Source organism: Pelobates fuscus, chromosome 4 (assembly GCF_036172605.1).
Source record: "Pelobates fuscus isolate aPelFus1 chromosome 4, aPelFus1.pri, whole genome shotgun sequence".
In the NCBI taxonomy this organism is placed as follows: Eukaryota; Metazoa; Chordata; class Amphibia; order Anura; family Pelobatidae; genus Pelobates; species Pelobates fuscus.
The window spans coordinates 52,567,234-52,588,649 of record NC_086320.1 but is presented as its reverse complement, the minus strand read 5'-3'; the positions used below and the strand labels follow the sequence as shown (position 1 = coordinate 52,588,649).

The window sequence follows — 21,416 nt, the reverse complement described above, 5'->3', positions numbered from 1 at the left end:
ATACCTGTGGTAGGCCTATGATGCAGCTATAGTCACAACTTACAAGGCAATTATCTAGTTATAACATCTTATATTTAAATATAATTAATAAAAACAACTGAATGCACACGTATTACAGACATCATCCCTTCCAAATGTCAATCTTTAAGAGAGTCCATCCAATTCAGTAGATCCCAGTGTCCCTCTTACCTGGGAAAACAACTCGGTCTAGTTCCTTTATGTAATGTGGTAAATTTAGGCAAGTGCTGGGAGTGGACCAGAAGTTATAGTAGGTATGGAGAACAGGAGTGAACATTGTGATCAAGTAGTGTGGGAATTTTGCAGGTAAGTTGTAACAAAATAGAAAAGAAAGGTTCATGTTGTATCTGAGATTCAACGTTAATGTTGTTTTATTTTAAAAATAATTGTATCACAATGATAGTAAATATAAGGATCTACTTTGTGTGCCAATATTATTATTTTTCAAACCTTCTTTAGAAATCATCACTCATTGTAGATAGTCGATGGCGTGTGTGTGTGTGAGTGCGTCAGAGCCTGAGTAAGAAAACTAAAGACTCTGAATAAATCAAATGGCACATAAAACAAAAGTGCGCAGATTTTTCAGGATAATGTTTTATGTGTCATTTATAATTACAAGCGGGATATAGCAAATATTGTTGACATTATCCTGTAATTGTCGAAACAAGAAACCTTGTGAAAACAGATACCTCCATAAAATGTATTTTATTCTCATCATACCTGGCAGAGGACTGTAAACTAGATTAACATGAATACACTTTGAATTTTTTTTATTTTTTATTTGCCAGATAATATTTTTTACAAGATTTAATTGTTGATTTCCTTTTTGTTGTAAAGTAGATATTCGGACATTAAGATGGAAACTAATCCTTCAGCTAAGAAACATAATCTTTTCTGCTAAGATCGTTTTAAGATAATTACTCAACAGAATCAAATCAAGCTAAACGAGTTACATATGTTCGCCTATTCCTGTTTTATTCATATTGCACGTAAATTTCTTTATTCATCATGATAAGTGGACAAATCCCAACATCTTAATTTCTGCCGAGTTGACAATATTTCAATTTGAATATTGGGAACATTCAACTGCATGTAACAGAACTAAACATGTACTTACATTTTCTTGTACTTCTGTTCATTTTAAAACATGTAGATGCTATTGGATATGTTGCAACTGAAACAAACATGACTGTCTTTTTACTAAAAAGTGAATTAAGATGAGCTGTCAGGTTTCTTCCAAACTTGTGACCAAAATTGATGAATTCAAGAAGACATCCTAGTTACATGAAGTTTCCATAACTTAAGCATCAAAGACCATTCCAGTTGTATCCAATGCCTTTAATTAAGTATGCTTGTCCGATAGTTTTTAATTGGATTAACACTTTAAGGACAAAACTGTGTTGCTTTGTCATTAACACTATCTGATGCCTAAATATATCCAAAAAGCATGGAATATGATACTTGTAAAGCTTTTGAAGATCCATGCAGACCTGCCGTTTTTAAAGGATTATTTAAACCATCAGAACCACTACAATCTGCTGTAGTGGTTATGATGCAAGGAGTACCCTGGCAAGTTCATCGGTGATAGGACAACCATTTTACAATGGTCTACCCTCTTACCTGGTTCTGCCAGGTACTAAAGGTCCCAATGATGGCAGATGAACTGCAACCTGCTTCTGCAAAACTAAGACAATCCCACTGGTCATTCATTGGCTCCGAGAGTCAGCTGGGCACTTTCATCCACTAAATGACCTGATGTCCATAGAGAAATGCACAGAGTTGACATTAACTTGACCAGAAATCTGGTTCTTTTGGCACATCATTTAGCCTGTCTATACTTTATTAGATGTACAATTGTCTGATTGCAGTTCCCGGGGATGGAACTCCGATGGCCACTAAGGGGTCCTTTGGTGTTGCCTAGTGTATTGTCTTTTTTTGTTTTCCTCTTATTCATGAAAAGTTATCACACACTGTCATGTGAAGTTGTTAATAGAGTTATATACCCACAGTCACATGTAGGCATAGTTACATTTAAATAGAAACCACAACTGTTACTGGTGAGATGAGTCTAGTCCTAGTGGTAAGTATCATACAGGACTGCCTCTAAAGTAGAGAGAGGGCAGAGGAGGACCAAATCTCCCTTCCTCCTCTAGTAAGCAAAACCAAGATGCCATGCATGTAAGGTGAGGACAGCAGCTGATCATGTATCTCTAAACCCCATAATAAGAATGAAGATGCCAACATACTGTATTTGTAGCTTATGTAGTTTGAAAATATGATCTGCACATTGCAATAATATTCTCTAGAGTAAACATTGTCAGTAGATTGTACAGGTAGAAAACGCTTGACTTGTATTCATATAGAACCTACAGGTATAAATAAAGAAAATACTGTAAACACTGCATATCAATTATATCAATTATCAATTATTCCCATCTGCTTTAATTCTGATTTTCTATTTCACAACAACTTTGCAAAGCATCCAGAATATTTTCCCGAAGCATAGAGTTTGTTTAACGTAGCCTGCCTTTTTCATTAGAACTATTTGACAGACTAAGTAGCCACCCACTAAGTTTATGTACATTTAAATGCCAGGCAGATTATATGTGTATGTTCACATATACATACAGTGATTGTATGACGCAATATGTCACATTTTTTTAGGAATATATCTTTCAATCATTTAAAAAAAAATAATAAGAATTTCAATGAGTTCTTTGAATTTAATGAAATAAACAAATAAATGAATACCAGCTAAGTTGGGTGGAGTGTATAATTTCTAATTAAATTTTGTAGTAGATTTCGAATGAATGGTATTTTTGTAATAATGTTACTACCCAAACCTCTCATTATCGCATGGTTTCATAGATCTGATCACTTAACTCAAAGAATTCTAGTGTATTAATGCACAGTAGTGTTATATTTACATCAGATACAAACGCTTGCTTTAAAATGTTTGGTTATTATAATTTGTTTTACAAATTAAAACCTTTTCTAACATGGAAATTGCAGTAAATTAAAATCTGAATGGCAACATTTCGGTAAAAATATCTAATCTGGGAAAATTCTCTAACTCAACTATCGTCACATCTTGACTATTTTAACCTAGATTTTGCAATTCATATTTTAGTTTATGTATTTATTTATTCAGTTGTCCTAATTCTGTTATTCCTGATAAATTTAAGAAGCCCAACTCAATGTAATTTTACTACATTTTGAAGAAAGTTAAAGGTACTTTTTTTTAAGCAGCAATACAGTGTTACTGGTTGTAATCAGGGAGCTCGTCGGATAAATCTCCACTAATCTGTAAGGGGCATCATCAACTCTGAGTTTTTCTTGCATGCTGGCCTCTGTTTATTTGCCTGTTTAACTAGTAGCTCTGTGAAAACATTGGAACCGAGAAGTGTGAAGGGGTAGCCTGCTTCTGCAGACCGAAATGGCTAGACAGTGCAGTAAATTTGCAAATCAATAAAGTATGCTTAAACAGCCAAATATACGATGCCAGCTCCAGTCGACTGTGTGAGCCTTAAGGCTACAGTAAACAGTTGTATTAACGTTTCAGTTTTCCAGCTGAGAAATGAGGCTGGGAATGTTTAAAAAAAGTCGGAAATCCACTATGCTTAACTAAACAACCTTCTGTAGAAGACTGAAACACTATGATGGAATTTTCTATCAATGTACCATTTACACACACAGCTCTTTTGTAGCTTCACATTCTGACATTCTATTTAACATTAAAATAAAAAAAGAGAAATACAATAAAACATTTACTCTTCTCCAAACATTGACTATATCATTTTTTAAATTTTGGTTTTTATTTACAATTTCAAGTGGTTGAATTGAAAATATTTTTTTCTTTGCCAGATCAATCAATCAATTATATTATTCATATTTATTAATATTTATTGATTAATTATTAATTATTTAAATTGTTCTCGTGAAAAGTTTTCCAAAACATGGATATTTTTTATTTCAGCAAGACAAAATGGAAAAAGAATAGACTTAAACATTTGCTTAGCATTGCATCTACAGGCTACAGAAACACTAACTTGAGCAGCACTCGTCAGAAAGACAGATGTTTCTGTTTATATAACGTGGATAAACAAATCAATGTCTCTGAAGAGATAATTTTCTCTAACTGTGTGAGGGTGCTGGAGTGTATATTTAACAGATTTTTTTTGTTTTGGGAAAGTACGTTTAGAGGTAACGGGATGGACTGGAAGACCACATGGAATCTTATTATTCAGTGTGGGAAATAGTTAGGGACTGTGTTTACCCTCTGCAATTATCAGTTTTCATAAACAAGAATAAAGATAATAAAGATGTATGGCTCCAAATATGGAATGGAATGACAGATGGGGTGATGGACAGAAAGAATGACAGGCAGACAAAATGATGGACAGACAAATGGGTACACAGACAGATGTCATGTCAGTACAATGGGCTTGGAATAACATCCAAGAGCCACCTGCAGATATGATGAATGGTGAAGACGTACTTTCATATGAGGCAAGTGCGTTTTCAAGATCACAGACCAAGGTGCACACTCAACAAGCTACTAGAATATCTTCTGTGATGTTTCTGAGAAGAGGGACACCAGGAATGTAACCCTGGGCAAGGTGACAAAGATCCTTAATCAGGACTATCCCACTACATTTAGGAGATTCAATATGTATGCTGCAATGTATCTCAGGATCATTTACTACAGTGAGAATTGTTAGAAATTCAAAGTGAATTTCAATACGACCCAAATAGTTAAACTGGAAAAGTTGTCCAAGTCAGCTATGCTTTCAATTCAGATATGTAGGTCTAAAATTTGACATTCACTTTGATATCACTAAGAATTCCCAGCAATTCCAACACCCCCCATCTATAAAATAACATAGGAGATGATTCCTTACCGAAGTTTATTCCTTTAAACTAACATAACTTCAATCCTGATTATTCTTGACTACTTGCAATTGTTAATTTAGTTTGGAATGATCCTAACATGACCGATAATAAAATGTTTCTCCTTATAGTTTATGCAAGATCAATGCATTGGCATTTATTCACTAACACTAATGATAATTTTAATGATTGTGGAAAATTCAAAACCAACTTTGAAAAATATTCAAACATGACAGAGTAGGTATAAATCTCCAGCTTGGACAAACTTTAGGGTTTATCCCATACTGCTGTTTTATACTAAATGTCTGTTCTCCTGCCACCACCACTTTCTACGAATTGAGCTTACTGTAAAAATTGATAGAAAGGTGGATTTTATGAAGTGTGTAAAATAAAAATCTTTATAAACGTTTTATTACTGGAAGACCTCCTAGACAAAATGTGAAAATACAGTATTAATAATTCTGATCTTTATTGCATTGCTTATTCAGATAAATTATTATGATCCCGAAGAAGAACGCTGGAGGGTTTTAAAACCTCTCATTTTCAAACTAATACTGGTTCAATATTAATATCAAGCAGTCTGGGCTCTCATTTATTATCATCGCCAAAGACGAGAAGCTGACACTTCATTGGTGAATGTAATAAATTTTTTTTAATCTAGTTTGGTCTCAAAATGCGTTTATTTTTTCTTAATCAGGTCTTCAATGTTAGGCCTTAAAGTATTGCATTAGGTACCCTCTATCTACTCTTTAGTCAGGGATGCTTGTGTTATGTGTTAGAGGAATGTGAAAACAAAGTTTGCTGATTAGCTTTTTCAACCTGTTTCAGCAAAAAATAAAAGGAAAACTTAAATACAATTATAAAAAAAATAAAAAAAAAGTTCAATAACGGAGGATGTGTAAACTTGCCTGCTGTGTCAATGCATACCTCTTCAGTGAATCTCACACTAACAGCATAATGAGACAAAAAAGGATATTCCTATGAACTATTAATAGGACATCCTATGTGTCCTATCCTATGTGTCCTATCTTATGTGTCCTATCCTGTGTGGGCTATCCTATGTGTCCTATGCTATGTGTCATATCCTACGTGTTTTACTGTATGTGTCCTATCCTAGGTGTCCTATGCTATCTGTCCTATCCTATGTGTCCTATCTTATGTGTCCTATCCTGTGTGTGCTATCCTGTGTGTGCTATCCTATGTGTCCTATGCTATGTGTCATATCATACGTGTTTTACTGTATGTGTCCTATCCTGTGTGTGCTATCCTATGTGTCATATCCTACGTGTTTTACTGTATGTGTCCTATCCTAGGTGTCCTATCCTATATGTCCTATGCTATGTGTCCTATCGTATGTGTCATATCCTACGTGTTTTACTGTATGTGTTCTATCCTAGGTGTCCTATCCTATATGTCCTATGCTATGTGTCCTATCGTATGTGTCATATCCTACATGTTTTACTGTATGTGTCCTATCCTAGGTGTCCTATCCTATATGTCCTATGCTATGTGTCCTATCGTATGTGTCATATCCTACATGTTTTACTGTATGTGTCCTATCCTAGGTGTCCTATCCTATATGTCCTATGCTATGTGTCCTATCGTATGTGTCATATCCTACATGTTTTACTGTATGTGTCCTATCCTAGGTGTCCTATCCTATATGTCCTATGCTATGTGTCCTATCGTATGTGTCATATCCTACGTGTTTTACTGTATGTGTCCTATCCTAGGTGTCCTATCCTATGTGTCCTATCCTATGTGTCCTATGCTATGTGTCATATCCTACGTGTTTTACTGTATGTGTCCTATCCTATGTGTCCTATTCTATGTGTCCTATGTGTATTAGAGTTTTACCTTGATGTGGCATGTGAGCTAAAAACATTTTTTTTATTTACACTCTGTGTAAAAAAAAAAAAAAAAAAAAATCCTACTTTTTTCCCATCTAAACTGAGAATTTGAGGATTGTGATCCTGTAATTGCTCTGATGTACTTTTTTTATTTTGGAAAATACCGTTAATGGCAGCGAAATGAAATGACAAGTAAATTACAACGCTTACAGTAAGTTGCACAGCTTACAAACACAACGTGTTACTTTCCATTACCTAAATGACTCCAAATCACTATCTATTTGTCTCCCGGTTTAAAGACTTTTCTAAAGCTGCCCCACAATTTCTTCTCCTGTGTGTGCATGTTGTTTTGAGCTGAGCTGAGAAAAAAAGCTTACCATATAAAAAAAAAACGATAAAGTATGAATTATAATGGAAACAATTAACATATGGATAAGAAACAATAGTATTGATAAAATATTTGCATATGAAATTCTAATAGTAAATGCTTGCATTTGAGTTATGGTTAAACATTTTTGAAATCACATGAAAAACCATTTCTAAGCTACCCAATGATGCATTCAAATTCAACAGACAGATTAATCATCCACACTGGGAAAAGCTTAGTTTTGTCCAGAAATGTTAGATTATCTTTTCCTTGTTTCCAAACACTTTACAAATTAACAGTTTCCTGTACCGTTAATCCATTGAGCTCCATTCTCACAATAGTCTGATTGTAATTTATCACATTCTCCAACCATATAATTAGCAGTCAACATGAATTGTGTGGAGTAAGTTTAGAAATTAAGACAACCCTCTTAGGCAGCCCTGAGTAACAGCTACCCTCCAGCTGTTATTGTACACATATTTTATGATCTTGACAGAGAATCATGGGTTTTGTAGTCCAACAATATCTCCGGGGCTGTTAGTCATTCTTATTTATGGTGTTTGGAATCTCCTATTTAATATTCAAACTGTGATTTAGCTTGGTGTATGTTCACAAGTGATGCTTTCAAATAATTTCTAATGATGCAAATTTTATTTTAGCTGGAGAACTATATTTTGGACAATATGAAGACCGAGATGGCTCAAATGCAACAAAATGCTGTGCAGAACCATACAGCGACCATGCTGGAGATAGGAACGAGCCTCTTGAGTCAAACGGCCGAGCAGACGAGAAAGCTTACAGATGTTGAAACACAGGTAAGCCAAAATAGTGAGCATGAGTATTAGGGATAAAGACACATGTCCAGAAGAACATAAATATGATCATTTAAATGGTGGATCTCAAACAAGGTTTAACTCAACTTGTGACATTTGAAAGGGAACCTACTTCATTGAAACTGTCCATGATCCACGCTGTATACATTTGTTTGTTCTGTTACAAATTTCTAGTGTTGAGTATTTTTTGAGTATTTGAGTTTTCTGCAATGCTTTATTACATTAAAGTTAATCTAATGACCAGGATGCTTGTATTTCCAAAATGTGATAACAGCAAAGTATGATGCCTAAGTATCTTACTTTTTTTGACATCATTGATTACTAATAACTTATTCTAGCTTTTTTGAATTAAGCTCTGCATTGGCTGATTACATTAATGGAATTTCCTGCTTAGGAACTTCCATATCTTTGACATTTGTGGAGGTGGGAAGCAGCACCTCGTGAATGCCAGATAACTAGCCAATCAGTTAAATCATGCTTGGACTCCTTACAATAGGTGGGTGCCAGGGACTCCTGGACCCACTACAGTGAGCTGTAGTTTTTATGGTGTTTGGAGTGTTCCTTTAAATACGGAAGTTGCAAACACTAATGCACAGAATTAAGAAAAATAAAGATACTCCAGATACTTTGAAGCATTAACTACCATATTGCTCATCTGGGAATGATAGTAGTTGCAGACTTCAGTTACAACTGTCGATATGTGCATAGTCCTTACTCTAGCCTTCATAGTGCAAAGATAAGTAGAAATGAAGTGCACACGGCCTAACTTGTGTAACTCCTTTTAATGCTGACATTTTGAACAATCAAAAAAAATAATGTGTTTACATCTTGTATATAATCAAATAATCAGATCACATTATGTAGCACACAGAATGAAATTAACCAGATTAGGTAAAAAATATTACACCCTTCAATGAAAGATAAATCTACAAACAATTGGGCACAAGGCAAACATTTGGTTTAACCGAACAGCTCACCAGAATAAAACAGTTTTTTAAAGTGAATCTTTAAGGGACAATATCATTGTATCAAAACTGCAAATATCAGCATTAACTGAGCTGGGTTCGAATATTGAACGGACTATGCAGTATTTTAGTCTTTAATGATATTTGATGAATTTATTGAATATTCCATTCATTTGTAGGTTAAGGTCACACAGTAACCTAAACATCTTGTACGTTCAAATAAACAATATAGCTAATGGCTGCGGGTAATACACATGTCAGTCTAAATAAATTAGTTTGGTCTATTAGCTTGGCTTTGAAGTACATTATTAATTTTCCATGCAGTATGTCGCTACATCTATTTATTTTCTTAGAAATACTACCAGCACTTCAAAATAGCACCTGTGACATTTTTACAACTTCTGCATGAAGAGAAACAAAGACGAATGTATTGTTGGCTGTGGAATTATGGGAATTACTTAGTAGAATGTTATGTAAAGATGTGGGGTCTTTTTGAATTAAGCAATGCCAAGAAGACTAAAGTACTAAAAGCATCTAATCTAAAACAGTTAAACATGGTTAAAGAGGAATTTGAGTTTCCTCAATGTGCCCCTGCGCCCTTCTCATTATTTACCATTTAAGTGAATATTGCTGAATGTGTTAGCACTTTATAGATGATAGTGATAATAATTGAACTCTAAGATTTTTTTTTAAATGTTTTATTAAATCATGTATTTTAAGGTACATTTGGAAAATTAATGATGGCTCAGCTCATGATAATGATTGAGTTATTACGGAACATATCTCATAGTTGCCAGCTTGGCTACAGTTTCGAGTGTAAATAATAAAACGTAGAACGTTTGAAGATTACTCGTGAGCCAAGAAAGTTATCAGCTACAACTGTGATTTAATTATTTGAAAGGAAAGTTGGTCAATTTAAATTGCAAATATAAGGTCAAAATAGCTGATTTGGGGCAAATCCTTCAATTCCACTAATGTCACAGCTTGGTTATTTTAGCCTGAAGTTTACAATTCATTTTTTTATTTATTTCCTCTCGCTACTTGGGGGATAAGCCTTATTACCATAATATCACAATATAAAAATATATATTTTAAATACCATAGAAACTGCATTTTGCTGTACAGTACCAGGAGTGCTAGGATCCACCTAGGACTGTCCCCCACTCTCAGCCTTCTGTCACTTCTGTCCAACTTTAGGAGTCTTCCTTTAATTTCAATATTGATGATAATCAGGGAAGACTGGGAATAAAAATAAATATTAGCCATGCAAAATATATTTTAACACTCCTATATTTGATTGTGCCAACATAGTGTGTGTGTGTGTGGATATATACATGATGTAGACACCTGTGTGTCTATGTATATGGAGGTAATCAAATGTATGTGAGTGAATGTGTATATGAAGGTGAGAGCATGTATGTTCTACACCTGGGCAAACAGAAATACATATTAAAACTATTCAATAGAAAAAAATGAAAGGTCATGCAGTAAGGATCCCTTCTATCAAGGACCTAACCCTTAGTTAAAGAGACAGTTTAAGCACCTTTAGGCACCATGACAACTTCATCTAAATATAGTATTTATAGTTCCAGGAAACCCCCGGATGCACTCATACCTCAGGGGTTAAACTGTTCTCCAAAGTTTTAACCCAAAACTTGCCTCCAAAACCAATCTCAACTCTACCCCAGATGGCATCTGGCTTCTGAAATTTTAATTTCAGGAAGCCTGGAGTGCTGTCGCAAAGGTGCGCCACTAATTGGCTGAGAGCGGTCAGCTGATGCTCTCATCCGGTCAGTGACTCCCCATTCACAAAACTGGCTTAAAAAAGAATTGTAGACTTTCTGGAGGAAGTTGAGATTGGCACTGGAGGCGACTTTTGGGTTTAACTGTTCGAGAATGTTTTATCCCCTTGAGGTAAGAGTGCACCTGGGGGCCTATTGTCACCAAACAAAACTTATTTTAGATGGAGCTATTATGGTGCCCTTAAAGTAAGTTACTTTCTCTATATGAACCATATACCTTAAGGGAGAGAAAGAATGTCCTTAAAGCGTTACTCGCACTGTGTAGTGTGCCATATCTGACAATTTAATCCATCTAATCTATCAAATGTCCCTAGATTTTCAGAGTTGAGCACTGGAATCTAATACTGTCTTGAATTTTTTTTTTGTGCCCAATGTTTGTTGTGTTTTATTTCCCGATTCCTTGTTCCAGCCTGCTACCTAATCTCTCTAATTCCTCCTCAGCCAATTACCAACTTTCCCTAATCTTTCCCAGCCTTCCACATAGTCTCCTTAATCCCAAAGCAACTTGCCACCTTATATCTGTAATTATTCCCTTAAACTCTTTTCATACTCTCCGTAGATTGCATTATTGGTTTTACGTATTTTGTATAATACATTATTTTAATAAAAAGTTAGGCTTAACGCTAGTGTTAACGAGAGGGCTAAAGTTATGACTTTGTAGTCTGAGATCGATGGAAGTTACACTTGTACTGTTTCTCAAATAAAACAGAATTTTATGTCATAGTTATGTTACCAATACGAGAGTATCAAAGAATTAAATAAAATATTTTTAAATTTTGGAAACACTCAAAATATTGAATGCTGAGCGGTGTTTGACAAGCAATGTAGTAATGCTGCTTGCTCCAAATAAAATAAGACAAAACCATTATTTATATATGGGCTGTATATTAAAAAATAAAAATGGGAAAAGTACTGAAGTTGCTTAGCCAAATACAATTTCTATTTTCCATCTCAAACAAGAGTTTTAGTTTGTTTAACAGTCATGGTTAAATTAGAAATATTAGCCTTTCCTTTCTTCTTCATTTAAACAGGAGCTGACCCAGTTGTTTTTAGCTCCCCAAATCCCTTAGCTCCCATGATTCTGTTAGTAGTATTGCTATCATTGTAACTCCCTTGTGTAAAATAAAAATGGCTGTCAAACCTCAATGTTCTCACCAGCCAATAAGAAACCACTGTGTCATCGGAGACAGCTTTCAGTTGGACCACCCGGTAAAAGCTTGGGAGTTTTAAACAACAGGTTTCTGATAATATTATTTGTGCATGACCCTATGACATAAATATTCCTTTAGACTGATGTAACATCTAACTAATTATGTTTATTTTTTTATTTTATTTTTAATTTTGCAGAAATTAGTTTCTTATATTTTTTTATATTTTGTAATACTTACTTCACTGTTATTTTATAGGAACTGCAGTTTTACTAATATAATTGTATTTTTTTTATTATGATTGTAAATATATTATTTATTTTAGCATCAATGAAATTGAATAGATCGTTTAAGCTCTTTAATCGATTTTGTTTCTAGGTTCTTAATCAAACATCGAGACTAGAAATCCAACTGTTGGAAAATTCACTATCAACATATAAACTTGAAAAACAATTAGTACAGCAAACACATGAAATTATAAAAATCCATGAGAAAAACAGGTAAGAAAATGATGTAATAATAATAATAATAATAATAATAATAATAAAAAACACATACCAATGCATCTACTTAATTAATGTAAAATAATGTGTTAACTCTTAAATTATTTAAATTTATGTTTATTTTTCTTACATTTGTATAGTTTATAAGCAAAATATAGCAAACTAAATGGATACTTGTATGAACAGTCAACCATATATTTTAATTGACTTATTAATTTAATTATTCGAGGGCATAAATGAGAATACCATTCAATAGTATTGGGGGTAATATATACATTTAGTTGTGAATGCAGAACCAAAGTGTCATAGGAATTGAATGTGCAGAGCATACTAGTGCTAGTTCAGTGGGCCTGTGTCAGGATCGGGACAGGGATCCAACACGCAGAGTACAAACAGTAGAAAGGTACGTATACCGGGCCTTAGAATGGCCGGACTAACGTACAGAGAATAACAGAGAATGGTCAGAGACAAGCCGAGGTCGAGGGAACGAGAAGACAGGTAAGCGAGAGACAAGCCGGGTCAGAGGGATAACAGAGATAAGCAGAATAGTACAACAAGCCGGGTCAGAACCAAAGAGAATACTAGAATACAAGAGCACTGAGTGACTAGACAAGCTAGAACCACGACAGGGCAATGAGCTGACGAGAGAAGCAAGCTTAAATACCCTGAGTCCGGAGAGTAGACACGCCTCCGATGAGTGCTGATTAGATAAAGCCAATAGAGTGACAGGTCGCTCGGGATAGCATCAAGACGTCACGTATCGAGCGTCATGTTAGAAAAGGAAGCGGATCCCTTGCGGCCAGCGTTTGAATGACTGGATGGAGCGCGAGGAACGGGAGAAATGGCCCATCTAGACGGATAAACAACTAAGTCTCTACCCTTCTCAAAGGTAGAGACCTCAGGTACCCTGACAGTACCCCCCCTCTCAGATACGCCCACCGGGCGGAAGGAACCGGGACGAGAAGGAAAGCGGGAGTGAAACGCCCTGCGGAGATGAGGAGCATGAACGTCCTCCTGAGGTACCCAGCTCCTCTCCTCAGGACCATATCCCTTCCAGTTGACCAGATACTGTAATCCTCCCCGGGAGAATCGGGAATTGATAATGGAGTTGACCTCGTACTCCTCCTGACCGTCCACCTGAACAGAACGAGGTGAGGAAACCTTAGAGGAAAATCTGTTGCAAATCAGTGGCTTCAGCAAAGACACATGAAAGGAGTTGGGAATACGTAAGGCCGATGGCAAGGCTAGGCGATACGCAACCGGGTTGATACGAGACAAAACCCTGTAAGGACCTATGTACCGAGGCGCAAATTTCATAGAGGGAACTTTTAAACGAATGTTCTTAGTACTCAGCCATACTCTATCCCCAGGAACAAAAACTGGAGCCGCCCTTCTGTGTTTATCAGCGTGTTTTTTGAACAACATAGAATTATGCAGGAGAATTTGACGAGTCTGATCCCACAACTTCTTCAGATTGGCGACATGATCATCAACCGACGGTACTCCTTGGGAAGAAGAGACCGAAGGAAAAATGGAAGGATGAAAGCCATAGTTCATGAAGAAGGGGCTAGAACGAGTAGAATCACAAACGAGATTATTGTGTGCGAACTCTGCCCAAGGAATCAAACCGACCCAATCATCCTGGTGTTCGGAAACAAAGCAGCGCAGATATTGTTCAATCTTTTGATTAGTACGCTCAGCGGCTCCGTTAGACTGAGGGTGATATGCAGAGGAAAAGTTCAACTTGATACCTAATTGAGAACAGAAGGATCTCCAGAATCGTGAGACAAATTGAGAGCCTCTATCAGAAACGATTTCAGAAGGTATCCCATGTAAGCGAAAAACTTCTCTCGCAAAAATCTCCGCCAATTCAGGAGACGTGGGGAGTTTAGGCAACGGCACAAAATGAGCCATCTTAGTGAATCTATCAACCACCGTGAGAATAACAGTCTGTCTCTTGGAAGCAGGTAAATCCACAATAAAGTCCATGGCCAAACAGGACCATGGTTTCTCAGGAATGTCCAAGGAGAGCAACAAACCACAAGGGGATGCGTGAGGCTGTTTAGTCCTGGTGCAAGTCTCACAAGCTCCGACGAACTCCTTAATATCCTTTCGCAAGGAAGGCCACCAGAAATCCTTGGAGATCAGGGAATAAGTCTTGCGAATGCCAGGATGACCAGCCACCTTGCTTTCGTGGAAACACTGTAAGAGTTCCAGTTGGAGTTCAGGAGGGACAAATTTTCTTCCCTCAGGAGTCTGTCCAGGTGCCAGATGTTGTAAGTTCAAGATCTGGGCAAGCAACGGAGAATGGATTTTGAGACTTGTGTTAGCAATAATATTGCATTGGGGTACAATAGAGGACAGAACCGGTTCAGAGGAAGCTAAAGGTTCATATTGGCGAGATAGAGCATCGGCTTTAGAATTCTTCGAACCAGGCCTATAAGTAAGGACATAATTGAAATGGGTGAGGAATAACGACCAACGAGCTTGCCTGGAAGACAATCGCTTGGCCTCTCCAATATAGGACAAGTTCTTGAAATCCGTTAAAATAGTAACAGGATGTAATGTCCCTTCCAATAAATGTCTCCATTCTTTTAAGGCCTTGATAACAGCTAGTAGTTCTCTGTCACCAATGTCATATCTGCTCTCAGTACCAGACAATTTTTTAGAAAAAAATCCACATGGATGTAACGGTTTATCCACACCTAGCCTTTGGGATAGGATAGCACCTATGCCAGTCTCCGAGGCGTCTACCTCCAGTAGGAAAGGAAGAGTGGTATTAGGGTGAACTAAAATTGGGGCGGAAGCAAAAAGCTCCTTGAGAGTTTTGAAAGCAAGGAGAGCTTCCGTAGACCAATTCTTAGTATCAGCCCCCTGTTTGGTCATATTGGTGATGGGCGCAATAATAGAAGAATATCCCTTAATAAAGCGCCTATAATAATTGGAGAACCCAATAAATCTCTGAACGGCCTTAAGACCCTTGGGTAGAGGCCAATCTAGAATGGACTGGAGTTTATCCGGGTCCATCTTAAATCCCTCCCCAGAGATCACATAACCGAGGAAGTTCACTTGGGATTGATCGAAACTACATTTTTCCAATTTGCAGTACAGCCCATGTTGAAGAAGTTTGTGCAAAACCCTTCTGACTTGTTCGTGGTGAGTCTCAATCTCACTAGAATGTATGAGTATATCATCTAGGTATACAATAACACACTCATGCTGAAATTCCCTAAGAACCTCATTTATCAGATCCTGGAATACAGCCGGTGCATTACATAACCCAAAAGGCATTACTGTATATTCATAGTGGCCGTATCGAGTATTGAACGCCGTCATCCACTCGTGTCCCTGCTGGACTCTCACCAAGTTATATGCCCCTCTGAGATCTAACTTGGTGAAAATGTTAGAACCCTTCAAACGATCAAAGAGTTCGGTAATCAAAGGAATGGGATAAGCATTCCTAATGGTTATCTTGTTCAAACCTCGATAATCAATACAAGGCCTCAGTGTACCATCCTTCTTTTTAACAAAAAAAAATCCAGCCCCGGCAGGGGAGGAGGATCTCCTAATGAATCCCTTGTCTAAATTCTCGTGAATATACTCCTCTAGAACTGAATTCTCTTTAGTAGATAACGGGTATACATGACCCCTGGGAGGCATAGTACCAGGGAGTAGGTTAATCTTGCAATCAAAGGATCTGTGTGGAGGTAAGGTATCGGCTCTCTTTTTATCAAATACTGCCTTTAAATCCAGGTACTGAGGCGGTATTTGTGTCTCTGTAGGATTAGAGGAGTTAGCCGACGTGTTAGCTAGGAAAAGAGGCGAGACCTTCCGCAAACATTTCTCTTGACACTCCTGACCCCATGAAACTATCTCCCCTAACTCCCAATTAATGATAGGGTTATGTCTCTTTAACCAGGAGTAACCCAGGACTATGGGAATAGAAGGAGAGGAAATGATCAACAGGGGTAGGTCTTCCTCGTGCAAGATACCAACAGTTAAATTAACAGGTATGGTCTCACGGAAAATAACAGGCTCAAGTAAAGGTCTACCATCTATGGCCTCAACGGCCAGAGGTGTCTCCCTTAACTGGGATGGGATAGTATGCTTGTTAACAAAAGCTTGGTCGATAAAGCTCTCAGCGGCTCCAGAATCGATCAAAGCCATGGTTTTTACTACTCCCTTCTCCCAAGTCAAAGAAACGGGTAACAGAAGCCTGTGATCTTTATAATTGTGAACAGAGGACAAAATAGATACACCCAAGGCCTGTCCTCTAGAGAAACTTAGGTGCGAGCGTTTCCCGAACGATTGGGACAATTTAGGCGTAAATGACCTCTGACTCCACAGTACATACATAAACCCTCCCTTCTCCTGTACTGTCTCTCCTCCTCTGTGAGGTGAGTATTACCTATCTGCATAGGCTCTGGAAAACGTGAGGTTTCGATCTCAGAATTTTGAAATGCAGGAGCTAGTTTAAAGGAGGGTCTACGAGTCCTATCTCGAGTGTTCTGCCTCTCTCTTAAGCGTTCATCAATGCGAGAGATAAAAGAAATTAAATCCTCCAAATTCTCAGGGAGCTCTCTAGTAGCGACCTCGTCAAGGATTACATCTGATAACCCATTTAAAAATACATCTATATAAGCCTGTTCGTTCCACTTAACTTCTGCCGCCAAGGATCTGAACTCTAGTGCATAATCCACAAGTGTTCGATTTTCCTGTCTAAGGCGCAACAGTAATCTAGCTGCATTGACCTTCCTACCAGGGGGATCAAAAGTTCTTTTAAAAGCAGCTACAAAGGCATTATAGTTATAGACTAACAGGTTATCATTCTCCCACAAAGGATTAGCCCATCTCAGAGCCTTCTCAATGAGTAACGTAACAATAAATCCAACCTTCGCTCTATCTGTAGGATAGGAGCGGGGTTGTAATTCGAAATGAATACTGATCTGGTTCAAAAAGCCACGACACTTCTCAGGAGAACCGCCATAACGTACTGGTGGATTAATACGAGAAGAAGCACCTACAGTGGCTACTTCTAGACCTGAACTTACAGGAGAGATCGAAGGAGTACGTGTCTCCTCTGGTGGGTTACTAGCACGAGACAATAGCGCCTGTAGTGCTAGGGCCATCTGATCCATCCTGTGTTCCATGGCATCAAACCTGGGGTCGGAAGAACCAAGCTGACTGTTTGTACCTGCAGGATCCATTGGCCCTGTCGTAATGTCAGGATCGGGACAGGGATCCAACACGCAGAGTACAAACAGTAGAAAGGTACGTATACCGGGCCTTAGAATGGCCGGACTAACGTACAGAGAATAACAGAGAATGGTCAGAGACAAGCCGAGGTCGAGGGAACGAGAAGACAGGTAAGCGAGAGACAAGCCGGGTCAGAGGGATAACAGAGATAAGCAGAATAGTACAACAAGCCGGGTCAGAACCAAAGAGAATACTAGAATACAAGAGCACTGAGTGACTAGACAAGCTAGAACCACGACAGGGCAATGAGCTGACGAGAGAAGCAAGCTTAAATACCCTGAGTCCGGAGAGTAGACACGCCTCCGATGAGTGCTGATTAGATAAAGCCAATAGAGTGACAGGTCGCTCGGGATAGCGTCAAGACGTCACGTATCGAGCGTCATGTTAGAAAAGGAAGCGGATCCCTTGCGGCCAGCGTTTGAATGACTGGATGGAGCGCGAGGAACGGGAGAAATGGCCCGTCTAGACGGATAAACAACTAAGTCTCTACCCTTCTCAAAGGTAGAGACCTCAGGTACCCTGACAGCCTGTGATGTCCGTGGACCAGGACATTAAGTGTTGTTATAACATTTCTATGAGAAACATTGTTCTTAACTTAAACTCCTAGGTGAAGCCATTCACAGCATGTTTTATTGATTTCCTTTAACCCTGGTCAAATTTGCCTTACTAGATATATACTCACCCTTTTGTATACACAAGTTTGTGTATGTTAATTCAGGTTATCTACTGTGTGTATATGTAGTTCTGTAGTTATTTGGATTCAGAGATTTTGCAGATATTTACCTATTTTAATTCTTCAAATTATGAAGCATAGTCTTTTAATTTATTTTAAGTTCACTTTTAATGTTTCCTATTTGTAACGTAGAGTATACGTTAAAGGTATGACAAGTACATTTGGATAAAAAAAGTAAAAAAATAAAATAAAGCAAAATATATAATTTAGCCTCAATTACATAATGTTCAATCTTGGTATACATCCATAAAAATCCATCAAACACAATGGGGGCTGTAGTTGTATAATCCCAAAAGGCGAGTTCAGAATTTCAAACTGTGCAGCCTGTTGACATATGTGAAGACAGAATCAGATTAGTTCAATATAACTGATGAAATGATATTGCTCTAGGCACTAATTGAAGGAATAATGTGTTCTTAATTGATTTCTCATGAGGAAACAGTGGATGGAGAAATGTCATAACATTTTAAAGCAAAATATGTTAAATAGATAAAAATGACCACAGTCATCCACCCAAGTTTCCTTTTTACTTGAACAATATTAAGAAAATAAGACACATCATTTATTTTGGTTTTGCTTTTCCTCTGCTCTAAGTTCATATATTAGGTCTACATGGAAGCTTTGCATATCTGTCTCTCTGTCTGTTTACTGATTTACATAATGCAGAAACAGAGCAAGTCATGATTCTATGCTCTCAAAACAACAGTTGGAGTCAAACAACAGAAGAGATAAAGATTATGGAAAAAGTCTGAACTGTGTGGCTGATAGGAGAAGGCCACATCAAAGAGCCTTGTCTTCAATTTGGACCAAAAATAAGGATGGTCCTTGGTCTTTCCTGTGACTAGGATACAATGTGTTCTAGAGCTGTGTAGTCGGCATCAATAAGAATCCACTTCCTCTTTTATTCATTATTCAATGTGAGTCATACATGAGCATACAGAAATAGAAAAGGTCAGTGCAAAATATGTCCCTGACAAAGGATATGACTGTGCTGCTCCTTGAAATCTGGATTACATTTATCTAAAGAAAACATTTTCTTATCCCAAAAATGTATTATCATTAAACTCTGCTGCAAGGAATGACTAAACCTTCATTTTTCAGTTCAACAGTCTCCCATACAGACCTTCAATTCCATATCTGTCAATTTCATCTTTTGATATCTCTGGATACTTTGAAACCTCCTTTGAGGTGAGGAGAACTTTCCATAGGGCAGGGGTAAGCAAACTTCGGCACTCCAGATGTTGAGGACTACATCTCCCAAAATGCTCATACAGCCATATTGCTGTCAAAGCATCATGGGAGATGTAGTCCACAACATCTGGAGTGCTGAAGTTTGACTACCCCTACCTTAGGGTATTCATGGCCTAGTACTGCCCTCCACAGGATAAGAGGTAGTAAGTATTAACAATTTCCATGGTGTAATGCCTCGGGATTCTTGTTAAGCAAATTTTAGCCAGACATCGGTGTTAATATATAAAGATACTTAATATATGCATGGAATTTTAAATACAGAAAGTAAGATAATACTAGACCAGGTACCAGGTACTAAAAGTGTTACAGCTTTTCTAAATGAAGGGAATTCACAATACTCTGTTTATATGATATGATACATATTACCTAGATGTGTTTGTATACAGTGTTTGTTATGTGATTTAATTATTTTATGACACTATGCTACAACATATTGGAAATAAAACCTTGATCAAGAAGAAAAAGTTCACAATTTTAGATTAAATTTAAGCCCACTAGACCCATGGGCGTTACTATTATCAAAACCCCTGGAAGACCTAACAAGAGCAGAAAACAAACTTAGCGCCCGCATAGCTCTTGCAGCTAGAAGAGCAATAGCGGAACTATGGTCGACCCCCCGAATCCCATCTCCGACAACTATCACAAAAAAAATATTAGATCACATACAAATGGACAAACTCACGTCCTTGATCCACGACACACCTAAACGCTACCACAAAATTTGGGACCCTTGGATCGAGGGAGACACATCCCTACCTTGGTAATTATAATATATAAAGCAAAAGAACCAAAACAATAGGAACTCCCCACTGCGCAAGAACAGGGAGTAACCCTATAACCAAAAGGATCACCCAGAGCTTACCAGCCACCTGACCCCTCCGGACCGGGGTCCCGTGCCTTACCGTACCCCATGCAACAGCCAAAAGAGACCTACATGAGAATGAATCACCTTGAGACCAACCCTCCACTCATGACCCCATCGCCTTACCTTTGTACGATAAACGTATTCTCCGACAAACCCACCTAACATGATACGCAAACTCGGACACACCTAGATATAAGCTACGATTACCGAATCTGCCACAGACAGATGTGCCGACCATGACTACATAAGAACACATATCTATACGGGGAAACAAATCGAACGGTAAAACAGGACAGCTTAGGGACCCGACACCCCCCTTCAACCCAATACAACCCCTCACCTGTCCTACCACCTCTACCCTTCCTGGTGCACAACCCGACACACATATCAAATATCAGAAAATACTGAACTATAACGCGAACAGACTAGATAGGGCACCCGTACCCCCTCCCTCTGCTACTTTTGTACCCCCCCCCCTTCCCCCCAGACTCAGAGCAATATTAAAGGTTACACACAAAGTACTGGTATCCTGATGCACAGCACTTAATGTAACCAAAGACGAATTGTACCTAACATGCTTATACAGCATGACTGTTACTGTCAACAATGTTACGCTTGGTACTATTTGTACCACTTACCCTATTACCTCATTCTCTCCTGTACCCTCCCCCAACGACAATGAAAATAACCTTTCTCAAAAATAACGATTTTAAAAATAAAAATAATCGAACAGGGCACCCGTACCCCCTCCCCTTTCTATTTTTGTACCCCTCCCTAACCCTTAGAATCAGTACAGCAACAAATGTTACATAGGTAGTACAGATGTACCAACATACGTCTGATAATGTAACCGATGAAAGACCTTACCTTACAAGTATCTTATGTATGATTGTCATTCATATGATAAATAAGCTTTTTGACCTCTGTAACAATAA

The 21,416-nt window shown here is 37.8% G+C and overlaps 1 protein-coding gene across 1 annotated transcript in view; it reads left to right on the top strand.

Annotated features, from left to right (window-relative positions):
• The window catches only part of ANGPT1 (angiopoietin 1), a 283,138-nt gene that overhangs the window by 153,778 nt on the left and 107,944 nt on the right, over positions 1-21,416 (top strand). The window contains exons 2-3 of the mRNA XM_063451178.1: positions 7,785-7,940; positions 12,252-12,373. Coding sequence (XP_063307248.1) covers positions 7,785-7,940; positions 12,252-12,373 — 278 coding nt within the window. The remainder of the gene's footprint in view (positions 1-7,784; positions 7,941-12,251; positions 12,374-21,416) is intronic.